The sequence below is a fragment of the Odocoileus virginianus genome, chromosome 2 (genome assembly GCF_023699985.2).
Source record: "Odocoileus virginianus isolate 20LAN1187 ecotype Illinois chromosome 2, Ovbor_1.2, whole genome shotgun sequence".
NCBI lineage: Eukaryota > Metazoa > Chordata > Mammalia > Artiodactyla > Cervidae > Odocoileus > Odocoileus virginianus.
In genome coordinates this window covers 5,502,801-5,525,855 of record NC_069675.1, presented here as the reverse complement: position 1 = coordinate 5,525,855, position 23,055 = coordinate 5,502,801, and the positions used below count along the sequence as shown (strand labels likewise).

Sequence of the window (23,055 nt, the reverse complement as noted above, 5' to 3'; positions counted from 1 at the left end):
CGGCGCTGACCGGCGCGGGGGCGGCGGCGGCCTCGCCCCCAGAGAGAGCTTTGCGAGTAAGCCTTCCTCTTTCCGGCGCCGCCGGCGCCGCCGCCGCCACATTCCCGGCCGGGAGGGCCGGCGGCGGCGCCCTGGCCTCCGGGCGGCTTCCCGCGCTCCCGGGACGCCTGGGCCCCTGGCGTCTCGCCCCCAGGCCCGCGAGGCCCAAGCCGAACTAAGCCCCCGAGACCGCGGAAGGGCCCGAGGACCCCGACAGCTCCGGCTCCGCTGAGGGTGAGCTCGGGGACGCGCGAGAGCCGGGGGTGGGTGTCACATTGCTCTACCCCTGCCCCACCCCGGGTGGACGGGAAAACGGAGAGAACCGGCTTCTCCTTGCCAGCGACATCCCAGTGTGTTTCGGCGACTTGAGGCCTCCCTCGTTCGTGGAATGAAAGGGGAGAGCCTTCATCACGTTAATTATGCAGTAAGGCAGCGTCTTTGCTGGGGATGCTGTAGTCGCAGCATCACCGGTACTCGGTGATCCATAGTTTACTTCTTTCATCCTTGCCAGAGGATTTGCATTTGTCATTGGGAGCGGAAAGAGGAAGAAAATGTTCCGCTTGGGCACAGGGGGCATGCAGAGATGAGAGGAGAGGCCAGGAAAGAAGGAGCATGTGCAATTTTCTAAGTGCACAGTTAAGCACGTCTCCGGTGGGTGGACGGGAGGAGGGAATTCTTGCTTGGAGAATCCCGTGGCCCGAGGCGCCTGGCAGGCTTCAATCCTGGGGGTCGCGAAGAGTCGGATGCGACTGAGCACGCTCGCACTGGTGGGGAGGAGGGAAAAGGATGGTTGGAAATACGTGTGTCCTGTCAGCTAGGCTCCAGGGTGCCCTCAGCTCAAATTTGGGCATAAGAGGGGCCTGTCAGAAGTTGGAGGTGGAGGCATAGATTTCTGCACGTCTGGCCCGGAAGATGAACTAGATCTTCCAAAAGCTGCCTTGTTATTTTCCAAGTCTGCGAAAGGCAGGAGAAAGGGCCAGCCACTGAGTGGAAAATGGTACAGCCAGGTTCTGGTTAGCTGAGCCCGAGCATCGTCACAAAGGGGTTTTTTGTCTGAAAAACCCAAAGTCATAGATTTTGGGCCCTGAAGAGTTGGTCATTGGTCAGTTTTCACGGTCAGAGTGAATAATGTCTCAGATATTCTAAAAACCAGGCAGCTCTGCTCCAGGCTTATTCACTCTTTTCATTGGCTGGGTTAAGAAGAGACATGAAGACTGAAATGGTCTTCTCTCTTTTTTCCCCCCATTATAATTAGGGCATATTTCATGTTGGTTGAAATAGGAATTTCAGCATGGAAAAAAAAAAATCTTTCCATCTTTGCTTTTGACCCTCAAGAATAAAAATCTCCAAGAAATACCTGAGAGAGAAATTCTCTTCTTCCCTGGAATGGAAACTGGACTTCTTGCAGAACTGAACAAAGAAAGGGAGAAATTAGTTACTATCCTGGACAATTCTCAGTTATATTTAGATCATTTTTCAAATGTTTGAGGTTATATGATAGAATAGAAACAAGGGAGAAAGGTGGATGAGAGAAAAGGGCCTAAAGGATTACAGAAGCCAAGAGAGCAGTTTGTCTTGATACAGGTCGAGAAGAATCTGCATGTGAGTACATAAAGCTTAATCTTTCCATCTTTGTAACATGAAATTGCTTTTCATTTTAATATTGAGTTCATAAGTATAAAAGAAAGCATAGCTAGACTTCTCTGAGCATCCCAGACTGCTTGGGCTGCATTGTGTTTTCCATGAGTTGGATGTTTATTTTGCCAGCTCTATTAAATCTGTAATCTCTCTAACTCCATGAGTTTGGCTTGTTCCCAGTTATTCATTCATGATATGACATTTGCCTAGCATTTGCCAGGTCGTTAAAGCTTGAAGAAATACAAAACCCAGTGAAAATCTTGCATTGAAAGATTTGATCATTTTATATAGAAATCCTTTACCCAATATCAAACATAAAAGTAGCATAATAGGATTTTATTATTTTTGCTCCAAAAATGGTTTCATTTTCATACTAAATTACAGGGAAGAATCTTTTAAACAGCTAGCTCTTTTGGTACATTTAGAATAATTTATTCATTTACCAAGCCATCCCCAAAGATAACCCCTCTCTGTAAGAGACCTGGTATGCGAAATATACTCAAATAATCTAAGTGGTTAGGTGTTAATACTGGTTAACTGTTTCCCAAGTATAAAGCAAGTTGTGTTCAGTAAGTTGATCTTGTAACTTTTAATGGTGCTTGTTTTTTTTTTTGTTTTTTTTTTTTAATTGTCTCATACAGTTACAGGAGGAGCTGAGAACCTCAGGCAAAGCAGATACTGCAAGGAAATGTGGATCAAGCTCAGAAGGTATGGACACCTCACCAGTTATCTGAAATCCATGTCATGTCATAGCATTTTCCATTCTTGCTTATATGGAGATTTTCAGAAGCTTAAACTCATAAACGGGAGTTTGTGCATGTATTCTTAGAAATGTATTCTTAGCCATAATGATAATAGGAGTGCCCTCTTAGGCAGGGGCTTCCCAGGTTGTGTGGTAGTGAGTAACCTGCCTGCCAATGCGAGACACGCTGGTTCAATCCCTGTATTGGGAAGATCCTCTGGAGGAGGAAATGGCAACCCACTCCAGTATTTTTGCCTGGAAAATTCCAAGGACAGAGGAGGTTGGTGGGCTACAGTCCATGGGTTTGCAAAGAGTTGGACACAGCTTAGCAACTGAGCATGCACGCATGCACATACACAACTTAGGCAGGGCATTAGATGAGTTTAGTATCTGTAGAAAACAGTGCATGGCCTGCAGCGCCCTCTGCAGACGTGTTTGCTGTTCGTCATCATCATTAATGAGACTCTTGTCTTCACCTCTTGTTGGTTCTCCATCTGCCAGAGAGAAGAGTGTGTTTCCCTCCGGGTCACTAAGGATGAGCAATCATTCTGAGACAGGAAATTGTGCATGGCCAAATTCTTTTTGTGACGTTTCCTTTAGTGTGTGGATAGGTTTTGAATTAGTGTTCTACAAACTGAGCCCCAGACAGGGAATCCTTTCCTCAGGGTACATGTGTGATGGGAATGGGGGTCCGGGAGTCAGTTTCCATCTCAGTAAAGAGCCTTGGACAGGACTCTTCATCTGGGCTACTCCCCTGCCCTCTTGCTCACTCCTTGCTGCTTTGGTGATTCTGGACCCAGACTGAGCTTCCCAAGTGCTCTGTGATGGGTCCCCTCCCTTTGTTGAGCATCTTCTTAACATCATCTCCTCCCAGGTCCCCCTTCATTCCTCACCCTTATGTGTTATTAACCATGTCACTTAGCGCCTGTGTGATCGTGGATGTTAATGGCTCTGTTTGTTTATGTCCCGTCTGCCTCTCTTAGAACAAAGCACCAGGAGAGCAGGGTAGGTTGGTTGCTGGATTCCCAGAGCCTGGAATGGCTCCTGGCTCAGAGAAAGCCCTTGGTAAATGTAACTGAATGAATGACATTTGGGGAAAAGCTGTATTGTGGTCTCTTTAAACCTCATCTCCTTCCTCTGTCTAGTTGTCCATCCCTCTGTCTCCTTCCCATTCAAGGAGTTGAATGGGTGCTAACTCCTGGGTTACTGTCTCTGATGTCCCCAGGGCCCCTCTTTCATTTTGCTTACTTGGAGATTCCTTTCTAATTCCCTTTCCTCAAGCTCATTTACCCTCCCCCACCCACATAAGAAATCACTGGAAAGGTCATCCTTTTCTTTCTTTCTCTGTGTTTTCGTAGAACATGTATTTTTGCTTTTAGCGCCTGTGTCTTTAATTTACATAAATGGCACTGTGTCATATAGCTCATTCTATTCTTGCTGTATTCCCTTTGCACTGCGATTTTGAGGTTTATCTGTTACTGTGTGCACACTCGGCCCTGTCTAGAACAATAGCTTTTGAAAAATTTTTAACTGTTTTAGAAAGTTAAATGGGCTTATTTACCACAGGATGAGTGATTGTGTGTAGCAAAAGTAGAACTAGGAAAAAAACAGGTAGAATTAGATGGTAGGGGGAAGGGGGACTCAGACTCTTTAGCACAAATTCAAAAAGACTGCTTTTGGATGTCAGCTCAGACAGGGTGTGGGGGGAGCCACTGGCAGCTGAAAAAATGGCTGCTTTTAGACAGCATCTTTGTGAAAGTGCAGGGGAGGGAGAATTTGCACCAGAGTTGGTAATAGCACCAGAGGCATTGTTAGTTACTACAGATGTGTCATATGTGTGCTGTCTTCCTCTTCACTGAAAGAGAGAGAAACAGGTTAGTATTTCTTGCATGTTTAGTGATCTTCCTGCATCCTTGGTCCTGCTTTCCCCATCTATCCATCATTCTTTTTTTTTTTTTATCTCCCCCCCCCCCCAATTATTTTTATTAGTTGGAGGCTAATTACTTTACAATATTGTAGTGGTTTTTGCCATACATTGACATGAATCAGCCATGGATTTACATGTGTTCCCCATCTTGAACCTCCCTCCCACCTCCCTCCCCATCCCATCCCTCTGGGTCATCCCAGTTCACCAGCCCTGAGCACTTGTCTCATGCATCCAACCTGGACTGGTGATCTGTTTCACACTTGATAATATACATGTTTCGATGCTGTTCTCTCAGATCATCCCACCCTCACCTTCTCCCATAGAGTCCAAAAGTCTGTTCTATACATCTGTGTCTCTTTTTCTGTCTTGCATATAGGGTTATTGTTACCATCTTTCTAAATTCCATATATATATGCGTTAGTATACTGTATTGGTGTTTTTCTTTCTGGCTTACTTCACTCTGTATAATGGGCTCCAGTTTTATCCACCTCATTAGAACTGATTCAAATGAATTCTTTTTAATGGCTAAGTAATATTCCATTGTGTATATGTACCACAGCTTTCTTATCCATTCATCTGCTGCTGGGCATCTAGGTTGCTTCCATGTCCTGGCTATTATAAACAGTGCTGCGATGAACATTGGGGTGCACGTGTCTCTTTCAGATCTGGTTTCCTCGGTGTGTATGCCCAGAAGTGGGATTGCTGGGTCATATGGCAATTCTATTTCCAGTTTTTTAAGGAGTCTCCACAGTGTTCTCCATAGTGGCTGTACTAGTTTGCATTCCCACCAACAGTGTAAGAGGGTTCCCTTTTCTCCACACCCTCTCCAGCATTTATTGCTTGTAGACTTTTGGATAGCAGCCATCCTGACTGGCGTGTAATGGTACCTCATTGACGTTTTGATTTGCATTTCTCTGATAATGAGTGATGTTGAGCATCTTTTCATGTGTTTGTTAACCATCTGTATGTCTTCTTTGGAGAAATGTCTGTTTAGTTCTTTGGCCCATTTTTTGATTGGGTCATTTATTTTTCTGGAATTGAGCTTCAGGAGTTGCTTATATAGTTTGGAGATTAAGCCTTTGTCTGTTTCTTCATTTGCTATTATTTTCTCCCATTCTGAAGGCTGTCTTTTCACCTTGCTTATAGTTTCCTTTGTTGTGCAAAAGCTTTTACACCTTATCTTCGACAAAGGAGGCAAGAATATACAATGGAAAAAAGACAACCTCTTTAACAAGTGGTGCTGGGAAAACTGGTCAACCACTTGGAAAAGAATGAAACTAGAACACTTTCTAACACCATACACAAAAATAAACTCAAAATGGATTAAAGATCTAAATGTAAGACCAGAAACTATAAAACTCCTAGAGGAGAACATAGGCAAAACATTCTCTGACATAAATCACAGCAAGATCCTCTATGACCCACCTCCCAGAATAATGAAAATAAAAGCAAAAATAAACAATTGGGACCTAATGAAACTTAAAAGCTTTTGCACAACAAAGGAAACTATAAGCAAGGTGTCCATCATTCTTTATCCTCCACTTCTGCTCTATGGGTTTTCAAAGAGCTGGCCTCCTGGCCTGACACCTTGATGCTTGCAAATCCCGCATAATGGTCTGAAGTAGGGAGGTTCTACAGACAGCCGGGCTGCCCCTTCCTGCACTGGGGTGCACACTCAAACTCACCTCTGTTATCTGCAAGAGGTACCTTGGGAGCTCTCTTGGCTTCTTGAACAAAGGAGAGTTAAATACAGAACGTGTCTGGCTTTTGAAAGGCCATTTGTCCCCTGACTTCAGGGGCGAGGAGAGGACTGTCTGTGGGGTCAGGCCCCAGCCTCTCCACAGACAGAAATGGTGAGGCTTGAGCCCATTGCCCTCGGACAGGAAGCAGACCCGTGGGGAGTTTGTGCGTTCATGGAAACACTGCAGGTGGTGGACATGCTGAGAGGAGCTGGGACTATGGGAATTTGGAATGACTTTCTTTTTGTTTAAAAAAATGGGGCAAATTATGCTGATTTTTCCAAGGTCAGCCCAATTACAGGGGCTAGTTACCTGTAACTGGGAAGGCTAAAACAGGAGTAAATGGGAAGAGTGATGGAGGTCTTTTTTTTGTATTTATCACTTTTATTTATTTTTAATTGGAGGATAATTGTGTTGCAATGTTGTGTTGGTTTCTGCTGCAGAACAACATGAACTAGCCGTACGTGTATGTATATCCCCTCCTCCTCAGACCTCCCTCCCTCCTAGATCGCCTCAGAGCACTGAGCTGAGCCCCCTGTGATCTACAGCTGCTATCTGGTTTATGCATGGTAGTGTATGTATGTCAGGGAGGTCTTTGTTTTCACTAAACCGGTCAATCCTAAGGGAATTCAACCCTGGAATATTCATTAGAAGGACTAATACTGATTGGGCACCTGATGTCAAGAGCCGACTCATTGGAAAAGACCGTGATGCTGGGAAAGATGGAGGGAAAGAGGAGAAGGGGGTGACAGAGGGTGAGATGGTTGGATGGCATCACTGACTCAGTGGACATGAGTTTGAGCAAACTCGGGGAGACAGTGAAGGTCAAGGAAGCCCGGAGTGCTGCAGTCCATGTGGTCACAGAGAGTTGGACACTACTTACCGACTGAACAACAACAAACCTCTTTAATCCTTCGTCGAGCTTTATCAGATGCTTGCAAATCCCACATAATGGTTCGCCCAGGTTCATCCTCGCCGGTTTGCTTGCATCGTTTGCCACAGGTCTGCACTGTCTTGGCTCAGGTGTTCTTGGGACCCAGGACGTTGCTGTAGCTTTTTTTTAAATTTTTAATTGAAGGATAACTGGTTTACAATAATCTGTTAGTTTCTGCCATACATTAACGTGAATTAGCCATAGGTATACATGTGTCCCCTCCCATCTCCCACCGCTGCCCACCCCTCTAGGCTGTGATGGAGCCCCAGTTTGAGCTCCCTGAGTCACACGGCAGATTCCCACTGGCTGTTTATTTTACATATGGGAGCGTATATGTTTCCATGCTGCTCCATCCGTTCACCCCACCCTCTCCTTCCCCTGCTCCTGTCCAGTCGTCTGTTCTCCAAGTCTGCATCTCCTTTTGTCATTCAGTCCCTCATCGTGTCCGACCCTCTGTGACCCCATGGACTGCAACCCACCCGGCTCCTGCCCCTGGGATTCTCCAGGCAAGAATACTGGTGTGGGTTGCCATTTCCTCCTCCAGGCATCTTCCCGACCCAGGGATTGAACCCGAGTCTCCTGCATTGGCAGGCAGTTCTCTCCCACTGAGCCACCTTTCTGGATATGTGGAGATTAAATAGGAAGGTCACAAAGGATGCCGAGGGACTGGCCAGTTTCTGTTCTTAGAGGGTCTGCTCCTGGGCAGCTGGTCCTTTTGGTGCAGTTTCTTATCTAATCCTTGTGACCATCCTGGAAGGAGGAGGGCCTTGTCTCAGAGACGGGAAGCCGCAGCTTGGGGAGGGTGAGTGACCTTGCGAGTCCCAGAGCTGGCAAGTGGTGGGACCTTGCAGGGCTCTGTGCTGTGAGGAGGAGTGGCAGGAGGGGACAGGAAGACCCTGTGGAGACAGACCAGCTGCTTGAGGAGGTCAGAGAGGGGGCGCATTCCTCTTGTTGGGTGGTACCAGAGAAAGCGCAGGACACCCGGGTAAACTGGAAATTCAGAGAAACAGCAAGTGACTTTTTAAAGTATTAAGTGTGTCCCAAGCAATATCAGGGGCATATTTATACTAAAGTACTGAAAAATTGGGGCGTCCTGGTGGCTCAGACAGTAAAGAATCTGCCTGCAATGCAGGAGACCTGGGTTCAGTTCTTGGGTTGGGAATATCCCCTGGAGAAGGGAAGAGCTAACCACTCCAGTATTCTTGCCTGGAGAATCTCATGGACAGAGGGTTTAATTTAACTGAAAAATCAGTGTTTAATCTGAAATTGAAACTTCATGGAGCATCCTGTGTGTTCATCTTTTTAATCTGGCAGCTCTGCTAGGTTGTTGTTCAGTCGTTTCGTTGTGTCTGACTCTTTGTGACCCCGTGGACTGCAGCAGCCAGGCTTTCCTGTCCTTCACTATCTCTGGGAATTTGCTCAAACTCATGTCCATTGATTTGATGATACCTTCCAACCATCTCATTCTCTTTTGCCCCCTTATCCTCCTGCCCTCAATCTTTCCTAGCATCAGGATCTTTCCTAATGAGTCAGCTCTTCACATCAGCTTTGGAGCCAAAGTTTTGGAGCTTTAGCCTTAGCATCAGCCCTTCCAATGAATATTCAAGGTCGATTTCCTTTAGGATTGACTGGTTTGATCTAGTTTGATTTCCTTGGTGTCCAAGGGACTCTCAAGAGTCTTCTCCAGCACCACAGTTTGAAAGCATCAATTCTTCGGCACTCAGCCTTCTTTATGGTCCAACTGTCACATCCATACATGACTACTGGAAAAAACATACCTTTGACTATTCGGCCCTCTGTAGGCAAAGTGCCATTTCTGCTTTTTATATGCTGTCTAGGTTTGTCATAAGTTTTTTTCCCAAGGAGCAAGTGTTTTTTAATTTCATGGCTGCAGTCACCATCCGCTGTGGTTTTGGAGCCTAAGAAAATTAAGTCTGTCACTGTTTCCATTTTTTCCCCATCTGTTTCTACCAGGGGACTCCAGGAAAATAATGCACCTGCTTTGTGGGAACTTGAGGGTGAAGGTACGGATGCAGGCCGGGTGGCAGGGGGATCCCCCCTCATAAGCTGGAGAGCCCCTTGGGGGTGGGAATTCAGAGTCGCAGTGAGGTCTAGGAGGCGGGGATCTGTCGTGGAGACAGGTGGAAAGCTGACACCCGGGCCATGGTGAGCTCGGTCCACCCGTGCACACAGGCTGTCCGAAGTCGTCTGCCATCAGCAGATGGTCTGTGTGGAATAGACCATCTCCCTGCTGCCTGGGAGTGATGAATGGGCCTGTCAGCTGATGGAAACTAACCCAGCCTAGTGTGGTCTTTCTATGTGGCTGGGTCTGGCTTCAAGAAGTCCTGTGTTAAAGGTGACATGTGAATAAAGAGACTTTTTTGTCTCTCTTGCCAAGAATTGAGTGCAACTTCCAGTTCTGTGTCCCCTGCAGCAGCATGTGGCTCATGTGACCCACTGAGGACCCAAGTGTCCCACATCGCTCCCAGGTGGTGATAACATGAGAATTGCCCACCCCCAAGGCTCCTCCCAGGCCTTGGAAGGCAAGTGCACGGAGCTGGACGCTCCAGAGTTCATTTCTAGGGTTCCAGAGGTTCTCCATATCTCTATAGGTCTCCTCAGGTGGCACTAGTGATAAAGACTCCACCTGCCAATGCAGGAGGTGCAAGTTTAACCCTGGGTGGAGAAGATCCCCTGGAGAAGGGATTGGCAACCCCCTCCAGTTTTCTTGCCTGGGAAATCCCATGGACAGAGGAGCCCGGCGGTCTATAGTGCATGGGGTCACAGAGAGTCGCACGTGACCGAGCATGCATGCACCACACTTCATTTCCGTAGGTGTGGCTGAAGCTTGTCAACAGGGGATTGTAAACAGAGCCTGCTGGAATTTCCTCAGGATGGTGTCTGCCCTCTGAGAATTAGCCACAGCAAAAGTCCAGGCCAAAGTGAGCCCCCTCATGCCCTGGCTTCCAGGCATTGGCAGGTACCTGGGCCAGAAAGAGTCAGCAGGCTCAACTGCAGCAGTGAAGTCTTTATTGTGAACTTTATATTGCACGCATGCACAATCATATCTGACTCTACAACGCCGTGGACTCTAGCCCGCCAGGCTCCTCTGTTCATGAGATTTCCCAGGCAGGAATACTGGAGTGGGTTGCCATGTCCTTCTCCAGGGATCAAACCTGCATCTCTTGCGTCTCCTGCATTGGCAGGCGGATCTTTTACTGCTAGCACCACCTGGGAAGCCCATCAACTTTATAAATTGTTATTAATTAAAAATATAATGTCACCAAGTTCAAATACCCATGGTGTCAATAGAAAAAAAATTTTAAACATTTGTATTGAGGCTATTAACTGAAATTGCCTGTTCTTTTTATTATCTTTGGCATAACTGATTTGTGTATGAGCAGCAGGGTCATACTTGTGACACTTGGCTTGTGTTTTCCAGGAAGAATCGCTGAATGGCTGACGTTTGACAACATGCACCACCAGTGGCTTCTGTTGGCCGCGTGCTTTTGGGTGCTTTTCATGTTCATGGTGGCCAGCAAGTTCATCACACTGACCTTCAAAGACCCGGACGGTAGGTATGCCGCCTCGTGGAATGGATTTGGCGAATTCAGACCTTGCAGTGATACTGCTTCTGGGTACCTGCCCGGATGAGTAGTGACACAGAATCAAAGGACTCTCACGCCAGAAGGATGTTGTTGTGTCCAAGTGATGTGCCGAGGCTCAAGAGGGGAGGTGGACAGGGATGAAGGGGTCCTCGCCTATGCCTCCCCTAGGGGTGGGGGAACACACTTTCCTTAGGGGCTTCTTCCGTGTCCTGCTCTCAGGCTCCGGGTTTGGGGGCCAGCCCTGCTCAGTGTCTTGGTCAGATGCTGCCTGCTGGGGGCAGCGTGTTTGAAGGTCACCTTCAGGGCTCCAGAAGGAAGTTGGTGTAAATAGATGTGTGCTGGCATTTTTAACTCCTGTTGACTCGATGTCAGACGAGGACACGTTAAGAGCACCCAACCCAGTCTTTGAAGATCTGTGTCTGGTTCACGTCCTTGCCCATTGCTTGGGCCTTAAACTGTTTTTTTCCTGCTCTGATAGCTCCAAGCCTGACCCCAGCACAGTGAGGCCTTGAGAGTGACCTGTGAGGAGGTGCTGGGCATGACTGAGGAGCTGTGGGGTCGGTCATTTGAACCCCAAGGCAACGATTTCCTGCACGATGGTGGGGGGCCAGGTGCCTGGGAAGGGCTCCTGAGCAGCCATGGACCGGCCTGGGGACAGCAGCCTGGCAGGGAGGAATTGCAGGCTGTGTTCATTCCACGCAGGTTCTGACGTGGCCACCTGCAGGTGTGGCCCTTAGGGAAGGGGAGTAGAAAAGGATCCCAGGGGTGGTTTTCCTGATTCCCACCAGTGGGCTCTGGGCCCTGCTCGCCCTAGAGAGCCCCCCCGGGCTGCCCCTGACTGTGCAGAGGCTGCCATCGCCCCACTCTGCCTCCATCCTCCCTGCAGAGGCGCAAGGTGGGAAGGCCGGCAAGAGAAGGAGGCGCTGAAGTTAGCCCCAGTGTGGTTCTCAGCCTGGCAGTTTCTGTCCTGGGTTGGCGTTTATTTCACCCGAGTTCAGTGTTTTTGCTGTTGACCCAGGAGCGCACTGTGAGCTGGCATCAGGGCGTCACCGAGGTGCAGGGGTGTCCCGATCCCTGGCCCTGGTGTTCAGGGAGCTGGGGTGCTCTGTGTCCACGGGCGGCTCCTTCCAGCTCTGTCCCCGGGGAGGTGAGCTTTGTCCCAGCTTCCCCGTCAGTGGGTGAGGGGGCTTGCTTCTGGCTTCCCTGTTGTTTTTAATTGTGTGTTTTGTCTGGGTCGTCCTTGCATTGCAGGTTTCTCTCTCGTTGCCAGCAGGGGCTGCTGTTCACTGGGGTGGTTTTCCTTGTCGCTCTGGGGCACGCGGGCTTCACACGTTGTCACACCAGGACTTCGTTGCTCCATGGCACGTGGGGTCTTCCTGAACGGGGGTCAAACCCGTGTCTCTACACTGGCAGGCAGATTTTTATCCACTGCGCCCCCAGGGAAGTCCTGTACCTTCCTATTCTTAATGATTTCCCAGCCACGCAGTGGATAGGGAGAGCACGTTTGTCTTCAGTTGTGGTTTAAAGCCGGGGGAGGGGGGGGTGGGGGGGGCGGGGGGTGGTGCGCGCGCGCTTGTCTCTCTTTGGCTCAGCAGTGAAGCCACAGTGATGTTTGTGGCAATGACTCAGTGTGGTTAACAGATTTCAGTGCTGTTTTAAACTAGCCTTTGTCCTAGGGAAATAAATCCCATTCAGTGGTGGAAAATTGACAGCATGGTATATGGACACTTGAACTCAGAAGCGACATCCTTGTGAATCTGGTGGGTAGGTGTAGATGCTGATTTTCTTGCTTCTATTTGACCGCTTCTTCCAATCTTCTGCCTCAGCTCAGCTGCCAGCCACTTAAGAGCAGAACCCATGATGTGACACCTGCATGCCCTCTATCTGGCGTGTGATGCAGTGGGTACCCTGGGCAGCTGGACACACACAGAGGTCGGGATGAGGGGATGTGGTCACATCTAGAAAAACAAGGCAGTACTGTACCTGGCAAACGTCGGGACATTTTGTAAAGCAAATATGATGATGCCTCTAAGGAAAGTGAGCTCATATGTTCTGATGCCTGGTCATACCTGTTGATCACCCTTGGGCCTGGCACTGGTGCCTGGCCCCTGAGGGTTGGGCAGGGGTGTGATCTTTGGCCACAGTGGTGACAGCGGGCATCCAGTGAAAATAAACAGTTGTGGGCAGAGCAACTGAAAAGCAAAACCAGACATTAAGTTGTGCTGTCGGTTTTATTAGAATCTAGTTGAATTGGGCTTGAGGAAAGTTGGGGAGCAAATACCAAGAGCTCACAGTAAAAGAAGTTGTTAAGAATTGGTGGATGGCTGGCCGGTGTGTGTGGCTGGCATGTGAGCTGTCCCGTAGCTACCAGGGTCATTCTCGATGCTCTTGAGTGTGTGAAATAGACACTTTTCAGAAATTCACTAGTGAGTCAGTTGTTTAGAATTCAGACTACATCTTACATCTAGAATGTCACTGAGGAAGGTTAGGTTTCTAGGAACCCACGTGGCCCGTGGCAGAGCTCAGCATTGCTGTGCAGCTCACAGACATGGGCACGTGAGGTGACCGGACCTGAGTGGGAGGGGGCGTTCCCCTGAGCACGTGGGTGCTTGGAGACGAGGCTGGGGAGGACGGGGAGGGCAGGCGCTGGCCTCCTGGCCCTCACGGTGCGTTTCAGAGCCTGGTGGCCCAGGGCACTGCCTCTGTCTTCATACTGTCCCTGGCCTCAGAGCAGGTGTAAAGTGGCTTCTGTGCACAGCTCTGGTTAGGGCTGCATTTCAGCTTAAACGCAGGAGAAAGGAAGAAACAATTTCCTCGGGATACACAGAGGTGTGTGGCCAAGATTTCTGCTGGAGATTTCTACTGGAGCTGGAGAGCTCAGAGATGTGAGGGTTGGGAGATGGATTATTATCACTGGTGGGGTTCCAGGAGGATGGGTTTCTCCCTCCTGGGCAGGGAGGATGTCAGGCTAGTGCCTGTTCTCAGTGGTGCTGGCTGGGGAGTGGGAGGTGGGGAGTTGGGGGTGAAGTGGAGAGTTGGGGGTGCAGTTTAACAGCCAGACTGAAGTAGGGGCTGCAGTGAAGCCTGCAGAGTGTTGGTGGTAATGACCCAAGAGGAGTAGGTTTTGATGTTTATAACAAAAGTGAAATGTGCCTTTGCTTATGCTTTATTAGGCTTATTTCTATGCCTTTATTTGATAACTACTTTTTTCATTCTAATTCTGTATTCAGGCTTTGCAAAATTTTGAAAGCAAATGTTTCTTAGATTGTAGAGATTTGAAAATTTTCTTCAAATTCTACCCACAGATTTCCCCCAAATCAGTTTGTTGCAAATGATTACTGTGCTCTAGCATTTTGTAAGATTTCCTTTAGTTGAATATCAATTCCCATGTTGTGTAGTTGATCAGTCGTGTCCGACTCTTTGCAACCTGTGGACTGTAGCCCACCAGGCTTCTCTGTCGGATTTTCCAGGCAAGAATACTGGAGTGGGTTGCCATTTCCTTCCCCAGGGGATCTTGCCTATTCAGGGATTGGACCCATGTCTCCTGCATTGGCAGGCAGGTTTTTTACCACTGCGCCACCAGGGAAATCATCAGTTCCCATAAGTTTCAGAAATAATGTGTAAGCACTAACCTGACTGCTGACTTGGCTTTTGTCTAATTAAACCTTTAATTTTGAGATCACTGTAGTGTCACTCGCAGTTGTAAGTACATAAGACAGAGGGTCCTTTGTACCCGTTTTTCTTTTGCCTGGGGGTGACGCATTGCAAAACCATAGTGCAGAGTCACAGGTGGGGTACTGACAAGGATGCAGAGCATCTTCATCACCAGGGATTCTTTGAGTTGTCCTTTTATAGCCGCTCCCCTCTCCCCAACTCCCAGCCCCCCTTGGCAACCACTAATCTGTTCTCTCCATAATTTTGTCCTCTCAAGAATGTTGTATATGCGACCTTTTGCGATTATTTCACCATGGTTACCTGGAAATTCATCTAGCTTATTGTGTGTATCAATAGTTCATTCCTTTTTAGTGCTAAGCAGTATTCCATGGTTTGGATGTACCAGTCTCTGATTAACCACTCACGTGTTAAAGGAGAACTGGGTTATTTCGGTTTGGGACTGTTACAAATAAAACTGCTGTGAAAATGTTCATGTAAGTGTTTTGCTTTGGTTGTGCTTGATTTTGGTTGCTGCAGGTAGGTTTTCTCTGGCTGCTGCGATCAGGGGCTACCCTGTCACAGTGAGTGGGCTTCTCATTGCGGTGGCTTCTCTTGTTGCTGAGCGTGGGCTGTGGGCACCCAGGCTTCAGTAGTTACAGCTCAGATTCCAGAGCACGGGGCTCACTCGTCATGGTGCACGGGCTTCTGTGCTCCGTCTCCTGTGGGATCTCCCTGACCAGGGATGTAACCTGTGTCCCCTGCATTGGCAGGCAATTCTTATCCACTGCATCACCAAGGGAAGTCCCATGTATAGTTTTTTTGTGACATAAATTTTTATTTCTCTGGAATAAATGCCTAGGAGTGGGTCATACAGTAGTTGAAGACTTAGTTTTTAAGAGTTGCTGCACCTTTTTGCATTTTTCTGCATCCTCACCAGCATTTGGGGTTTTCACTTTCTTGTTTTAGGCATTTTGGTAGGTGTCACGGTATCTCACTGTGGTTTGCTTTTGCATTTGCCTGATGGCTGTCCTCTCCTGTGGAACATCCTCTCCTGTGTTCATCTACCATTGCAGAGCCCCTTTCTTGAAATGTCTGTTCCTGTTTTGCCCATTTTCTAATTGGATGGTTTGCATTTTTTGCTGTTGAGATTTGAGAGTTCTTTCTGTATTCTAGATCCCAGTCCTCGGTCGGATGTGTGGTTTGCAGATACTTCTCTCCGTCTGTAGCTTGTCTTTCCATCCTCTTCACAGGGTGTTTTGCAGAGCAAAAGTTTTAAGTTTTGATGAGAGACAGTTTATCAATTTTTCTGAAGATTTACATTTATGTTTTCTACAGAACTTTTCTAGTTTTATGTTTCACATTTTAATGCTGATCCATTGAGTTTGTTCTTGGATAAGACTGAGGTTTAGGGAAGTGCTCCTTTTGTGCTCGGGGCATCCAGGCCCTTGGGTCCACTTGCTAAGAAGGTGCTCCTTGGGCACCTTGTCAGCTCCCACTGGGATGCCTTTGTTGGGTCTCTCTCTGGGGTCTCTGGGCTGACTGCTCCGTGTGTCTGCCCCCTCGCGGGAAGACGTTTGAACCTCTCTGTCTCCTAGCCTACAGCGCCAAGCAGGACTTTCTGTTCCTGACTGCCGTGCCCGACGTGGGGAGGTCGCCAGGAGAGACACACTTCCCTGAGGAGCTGAAGGTGAGCATGGCCAGGCCCTGGCTCTGACTCCCCCCGCCCCCCCGCCACGGTCCGTTCTTCCCAGAGCGTCCCCGTCTCACCTGCCCTCCCCCTGCAGCCCCAAGTGGGTCTCCCATCATCGGACTCAGAACAGAACCAGGGCCGATGAGCTCCATTACCTGCTCACAGCGGCTAAATTTCTGGTACCCTGATGTGACTGCCAGGCACTGCCTTCCACGTGTCTCAGTCTGCATATCAAAGAAGCAAAATTGTGTGCTCAGCACTGAGGAAGTGGAATGATGGCTCCTATCTTTGAAAAACCCATACTGCGTGGCCTAAGGTATTTTCTTAAATTAATAAACCAGATACACCAGGGTACTGGATCATCTTAAACAGCCATGATCTGTGCAGACACACCAGGGTACCGGATTACCTTAGACAGCCACCATCTATGTAGACGGCGGGTCCTTAGTGCGGCTCACAGGCTTACACTCCGGTTATGTGGAGGTGGGGAGCGCGGGGGCAGAGCGGGCCTCCCTAAAATTCCTGAGTGACGAGGCCCCTGCCTTTGCCAGGGTATCAAGGGCCCGCGTGCGGTGGGTCAGCACAGTGCCAGGCAGACAGACAGCCCACCTGGCCCCTCGGGCTGTCCAGGCTGAGGTTGAGGAGAGATGGTCAGTGGCCGCTGGCTGCTCGGCCATCCACAGCCTGAACCCCGGGCCCCTGAAACTCGCACCTGCTGTCCAGCTGTTTCTGCTGGGCGGCCTCGGCCTCCGCAAGTTAATGCCCAGCATGGGGTCAGGGCAGGGCTCCTCCCGCAGGCACTCATGACGCCCCAGTGCCCGTTCCACTTCTGTTCCCTGCAGCCAACGGGGAAGATGCTGGTTGAGCCCCTGGTCTACACGCAGCGCCTGGAGCTCATGAGGAACGTGTGCAGAGAGGATGCTCTGAGGAACCTGTCCCACACCGCCATCTCCAAGTTTGTCCTCGACCGGATTTTCGTCTGTGACAAGCACAAGATTCTCTTCTGCCAGACCCCCAAAGTGGGCAACACCCAGTGGAAGAAAGTGCTCATTGTGCTGAACGGTGTGTGCCCGTCCCGCCCGGACCTCAGGGTCTGCGGGGAGGGGGTCGGAGGGGCCAGGGAGACCTGGGAGGGCTGGCAACTCACAGACAGCTCGCTGGTGCTTTTCCTTTTTTTGGCCATGCTGTGCGGCACGTGGGATCTTAATTCTCTAACCAGGCCTCGAACCCATGCCCCCTGCAGTGGAAGTGAGGAGTCTTAACCACCGGACCACCCGGGAATTCCCTGGTGTTTTTCCTGTTCCTGTCTCCCTTTAGGCATTGGCAGGGTTCACCCAGGCAGTCCGCACCCAGCACCAGGGCCTTCCCGCTCCCTCCATTTCTGCCACCCCTGCCTCCCAGGTTGATTCCTTTTCTCCCTCGAGGTCACTGCATTGATTCTTACGAGTCTCTTGCTCTGTCTTAGGAGCTCAGGGCTCTGCACTCACTGAGTCACCTGGCGGCTGCCCTCGCAGCTGCTCTCCCGTGCGGAGAAGGACCCACGGCCAGGGCCCCGGGGGGTGGGGGTGACCCCTGCCGGTGGGTCTGAAGTCTCCCCACCCACAGTCAACCCCCTCTTGTAACGAGCAGCCATGTTCAGAGGGTTTAATTGACTAGCTTCAGGAAACGTAGAGTTTACTCGGGAGCAGATTAGATCTCTGCAAAGTCCCCTCATGCTCAGCTTGTTTTGATTCCTCACCACTGTTTTCAGATGCTGTGTTTGTTTAAACTCTAGTTACTCTGAACTGACCCAAGATAATTATGGGCTCTATTAAATTCAGCTCCAAAATAAAAATAATCATAATGGACAGCAGTGTGACTCCTGAATCAAGAATCAGACCTCGGAAGCCTCATGGGATATGGGCCTGGGGTCTGCGTCCCCCTGCCCCCTGGGCCTACTGCTGCTGTCAGAGGTAGTGGTCGGAGCTGGTGTCATTTGACCTTTTCACTGGCTGATTGGGGAAGGAAAGGAGACACTTGCTTTATCTTCTGGTGGTCATCAATGTGCTTCTGGAATAATCTGACAGTATGTTGGCTTTTAACATTGGAGAATGAGGTTACAGATCAAATTTAAAATGACAGATGTGCGAAAGTCTTACACATTTGCTGCCACAGTGTGAAGCATTTGTCTTTGAAGGAGAAGAATCCGTTGATGAGAGCAGGACTCAAACGGGAGCAGTTTGCCAGTGCGTATGTGGGCTCCCCAGGTGGCACCAGTGGTAAAGAACCCGCCTGCCAGTGCAGGAGCATGAGAGATGGATTCCATCCCTGGGTCTGGAAGATCCCCTGGAGGAGGGCATGGCAACCCACTGCAGTATTCTGGCCTGGAGAATCCCAGGGACAGAGGAGCCTGGTGGGCTGCAGTCTGTGGGGTCACACAGAGTCAGACAGGACTGAAGCGACTTGGCACAGTAGGAGGACGACAGTTCTGAGACTGCCTTCTGTTGTCCCTGGATGCGCCTGCAAGGCGACAAGTACCAGAGCAGCTCCAGGTGCAGATCCACAGAACCGGCCCTTAAGTCAGCCCCTTGGGAGTAGATGGGACATCTTGCTCGTTTACAACCGTCCATTCTCAGTGCTTAGCACAGGGTGCTGGATCAGGGCTTAAATATTCTGCAGAGACTGCAGCCCCTGGCTTTGAAGGCCCAGCAGAGACCCTTCCCTGCCAGACCCTGAGTCTAACAGGGAAGGATTAACACACAGGCGGATGTGAAGGGTGGCGAGTCCTTGACTAGCACCCCAGCACACTGACACTTTATTTCCATTTGCCTGAGTTGAGAAATGAGTGAACACCCACCCAACCCCCAGCCCTAGGAGGAGCCCCCAGTGGCACAGGGGCTGCCTGTCCCATCCGGCGGCCTGGACCCAGCGCTGTGGCTCTTGGTCCTGCCCCGCCTCCTCCGATGCTCCTTGTCCTCCGAGCCCTGCTTCCTCTGTATCACTTCCCCCAGCGTGTCAGCCTGACTGATCCGTCGCCAAGCGTGGCGGGCACTTGCCAGCCTGGGATGCTGTGAGGTTACCTAGAAGCCTCTGAGGCCCTGGTGCTCTGGTGCTGGGAGTGATGGAGTGGATCAGCTGGGTGCTCCATGGTCCTGCTTCTCTGATGTTTGCCCCCAGTTTCAGAGGAGAGGAAGTGTTTCAGGTTTCAGGCGTCCTGCTTGCGGGCAGTGATCTTTCTTACGTGGCAGATTGAGCCTCATTCAGGTGCTCGTATCTGTAGGCCTAACTCCCTCTTCCTGACTCCTCCGTTTCCTCCCATTGGCTCCTGGGTCACCGAAAGCTTCTCTTCAGTCTCACGCTGCCACAGAAGCAGTTGAAATTCGGGAGTTGAGACCTAAACGTGGATACTGGGGGATGGTTTGTGGGGAGTGTGGACCTGCATTCTGAGATGGGCATCTCTCTTTAAGGGCAGCAGTGGCCAACTTAAGAGGCGACCAGACCAACACACCTTCTCCCCCTACCCCACCCCCCATTTGCTTCCCAGGAGCCTTCCCTTCCATCGAGGAGATCCCTGAAAACGTGGTGCACGACCATGAGAAGAACGGCCTCCCACGCCTCTCCTCCTTCAGTGACGCCGAAATCCAGAGGCGGTAGGAGTGGGGCAGGGAGGAGGAGGAGGAGGGTGGGAAAGGAGGATGGGGGGTGGGGGAGAGGCGTGGGGAGGAGGATGGGGAGGGGTGGGGAAAGGGGAACGCTGATAAAACCCCAGGTTCCGCTCCTCTACTCGTTGTTGTTACCCAAATAGCTCCAAGAGCTGCTCATTTGTGTTGATGAGAGGCACCCAGGCACACAACCCAGTGTTTGGTGCATTTAAATTCACATCTTTCATGAGAATTTCCGAATTTCTCCACCTTAACCTTCACACAGGTCATCAAAATGAAAGTTACATGGCAGTCTTAGTAAAAATGACTGGTCGTTTTTGTTCTGCTTTACTTTGGTTTATGTTTTATGGGTTTTTTTCTGAGCATGACCTTTGTTTCATAAGAAAGGGATTTGGCTTGCAGGTAGACCCCACTTCGTTTCCCATTTTTTCCCAAGGTGCTTCGTGGCCTCCGGGGCAGCAGTTCCCTGATGAGTGGCCGGGTGGGCTAGACCCAGCAGAGGGAGAGGGAGATCGGCCTCGCTGACCACAGTCAGGATGGAGACTGGCATGGGGAAGATTCCTTAGCTGACTGGACAGTTCTTTTGAGAGCTGTGAAATGGCCCCGTAAGACGAGGTTTAAAAGGAACAAGTGCATAGTATGCCGGCCATTGTCAGGGCACCGAATGGTCTTTGAGCTCCTTGCTTCTCAGCTACTTCACTTCCACTGCTTCTGGCTCCGGCTATTCACCATTTCCAGCTTGTATGGCTTCAAATGCCAAAGCAGAGACTGTCCTGGGGGCAGGTGGTCCTGTCACCCCCCTCAACAGTGACCTTGTGGGGCTTTTGTGAGAGCAGCTGAACTGAGGCCTGTAGCACTGAGGGTCCCTGGCCTGGGGGAGTGCATGGGATCACAGCAGTGTCATTGTCATCACAGGCTCTTCACACAGGCACCCCGGGCCACCACCGCTCCCTCTGGCAGCTCCCCCAGACCCTCTTACTGCCAGCTGGAGCCTGGTGACCTCCCATTTTCTCTTCTCTCCCCTCACCCCCCATTTTTCCTTCCCCTGGCAATTTTGAATTGAGTTTTTAAAGGTGAACCTTTAGAGTCACTCACTTCCCCTGGCTTCAACTGTTCTTCACTTGATTAAGCAGGTTTCTACTCTTTTGGTTTTCTGCCCCAAAACAAAACTTTTAAAAACATTCCTGAAGTTAATATGGGGTAATGGGTTAACAAGAGGCTCTGCCTCCAAGGGTGGCTGCATGAATTAAGAACTGTGTGCAGTGCCCTTGGCACAAGGCCCAGCCTGGTGGCTGCTGTTGCTCCAGCCATCACGCTTCACTCTTCCCTGCCTCACAACCCGCAGCCAGCACCACCAGTAGCATTGGGTTAACCTCTTCTTTATCTTCCATCTTCTTCCTTAGCTTGAAAACATACTTCAAGTTTTTTATCGTAAGAGATCCTTTCGAGAGACTGATCTCTGCGTTTAAGGATAAGTTTGTCCACAACCCCCGCTTTGAGCCTTGGTACAAGCATGAGATCGCCCCTGGCATCATCAGAAAGTACAGGAGGAACCGGACGGAGACCCGGGGCATCCAGTTTGAGGATTTCGTGCGCTACCTGGGTGACCCCAACCACAGGTGGCTGGATCTGCAGTTTGGGGACCACATCATCCACTGGGTGACGTACGTGGAGCTGTGCGCACCGTGTGAGATCACGTACAGCGTTGTCGGGCACCACGAGACCCTGGAGGACGACGCCCCGTACATCCTCAGAGAGGCCGGCATCGACCACCTGGTGTCCTACCCCACCATCCCCCTCGGCATCACTGCGTACAACAGAACCAAGGTCGAGCGCTACTTCCTGGGCATCAGCAAACGAGACATCCGGCGCCTGTATGCGCGGTTTGAGGGGGACTTTAAGCTCTTTGGGTACCAGAAACCAGAGTTTTTGCTAAACTAACGTGTAGGACCATGAGTTCAGATATCTTTGTTAGACCAGAGGCTAACCAGATGGAGCTCAGGCACAGAAATGACACTTCTTCCATCTCACTCCTCTTGAAGACTGCCACTCCCTGAGGACCGGGGTGCACCTTGCCCGGTGAAGCTGGACCCTGACTGTTACGACATAGTCTGCACATAAGGTGCGTGGAGGGTCCTGGCCCCCACCCTCCAGTGCCATGAGCCTCTGTTCTCCCCGGGGTGGTGGGGATAGCATTAAACATTTGCAGTCAGACAGAGCCAGAGGGAAAATCAGACAGCCTTGATCGTCTCCCTCAGTTATCAGACACCTGCAGGGCAGGGCAGTCCTGTCTGTCGCCAGGGGACAGCAGGCATGGCACCCAGCACTTTGAAGAGAGGCAGACAATGGTACCCTGCAGACATCCCGGGGGCCGAGACGGGATCAGATCTGAGTAATAAAGGCACTCTTCTGGCTCTCATCTTGGCCGCCGCTGTCATCGCAGAGGCAAACCCTTCTCTCCATGGCTGTCTAGTTCCCAAGAAGTTCAGGAATGACCCGAGGGCACTCCTCCCCATTCACCTTTTCAGAATACATGCTGTGTACTGCTCGGCCGGATTTCCACACCTTTACCTGCCAAGTGATTATCTCATTCAGTCCACGAGACCCAGTGTTGGGAAGTGAGGGGAGTGTCCATTCTTCCCACCTGAGGAAGGGAGCATCTTTGGGGGCCTTAACAGTAGCGTGGCCTGGGAAGGGGCAGGGCTGGCTGGGTGCCGGAATCCAGGCTGCTCTGGACCTGGGCACGTCCTTCCCAGTGACTTTCTGCTTGTTGTCTCCGATGGACTCACATGGGTGGGCACAGAGGTCTTCACCCGTCTCCTCCAGGACCAGTCCCTCCTGGGGGCTGAAGGCAGGCACAGGCAGCATACCAGCATCACCAGATCAGTGCAGTGTACACATTTTAGTCTCCTTTCATCTCAGCAAGACGTGTCCCGCTGGGCCCATTTCTGATGATGCCATCATCCTGACCCAAGTTGGATAATCAGGTTCACCAGCAATAAAACCTTGGGCCGAGGCAGCCCACGTAACACATCTTCCAGGCACTGAGGAGCAGCGGGCCACACTCACCACTTCATGTGCCGGCCGACAGTGAGGCCCCTCGAGGCCTGGGACAGTCTCCCTGCAGAAAGTCCCCAGTGTCCAACCAGGCCGCACAGGGCTCGGGAGCCCAGCTCCTCCTCCAGGCAGTCCCCGCCGTCCCTTCCTCAGTGTGACTTCCTGAGTTTGTAAATGTGAAAGTAACACGAAATAAAAAACACGTGCCAACCTGACGTGGGCTGTGGTTCCCAGGGAGGTGCCGCGTGGACTGCGTTCCGAGCGCTGGCGACAGTGCGGGGCATGTGCCTGCCCACAGCGCTGACAAAGGGGCAGCCCCAAGATGGCCTGTCACCTGCAGCACCATTTTTCTGTCAGGTTTTAGCAAAGTCTTGTTCCAGTCATCT

At 50.5% G+C, this 23,055-nt stretch overlaps 1 protein-coding gene across 2 annotated transcripts; it reads left to right on the top strand.

Moving 5' to 3' along the window:
• Window positions 1–71: 71 nt before the first annotated feature.
• On the top strand, window positions 72–22,884 carry CHST10 (carbohydrate sulfotransferase 10). Of its 2 annotated transcripts, none has more exons than XM_070474980.1 (7): window positions 72–273; window positions 2,319–2,385; window positions 10,462–10,593; window positions 15,877–15,968; window positions 16,814–17,033; window positions 19,495–19,600; window positions 21,016–22,884. In XM_070474980.1, exons 3-7 carry the CDS (start codon window positions 10,494–10,496, stop codon window positions 21,551–21,553), a joined length of 1,056 nt encoding a protein of 351 aa, XP_070331081.1. In that variant the 5' UTR covers window positions 72–273; window positions 2,319–2,385; window positions 10,462–10,493; the 3' UTR covers window positions 21,554–22,884. The 2 variants fall into 2 exon arrangements, with proteins under 2 accessions (XP_070331081.1, XP_070331080.1); XM_070474979.1 differs by having other exon boundaries at window positions 19,423–19,600.
• Window positions 22,885–23,055: the final 171 nt, after the last annotated feature.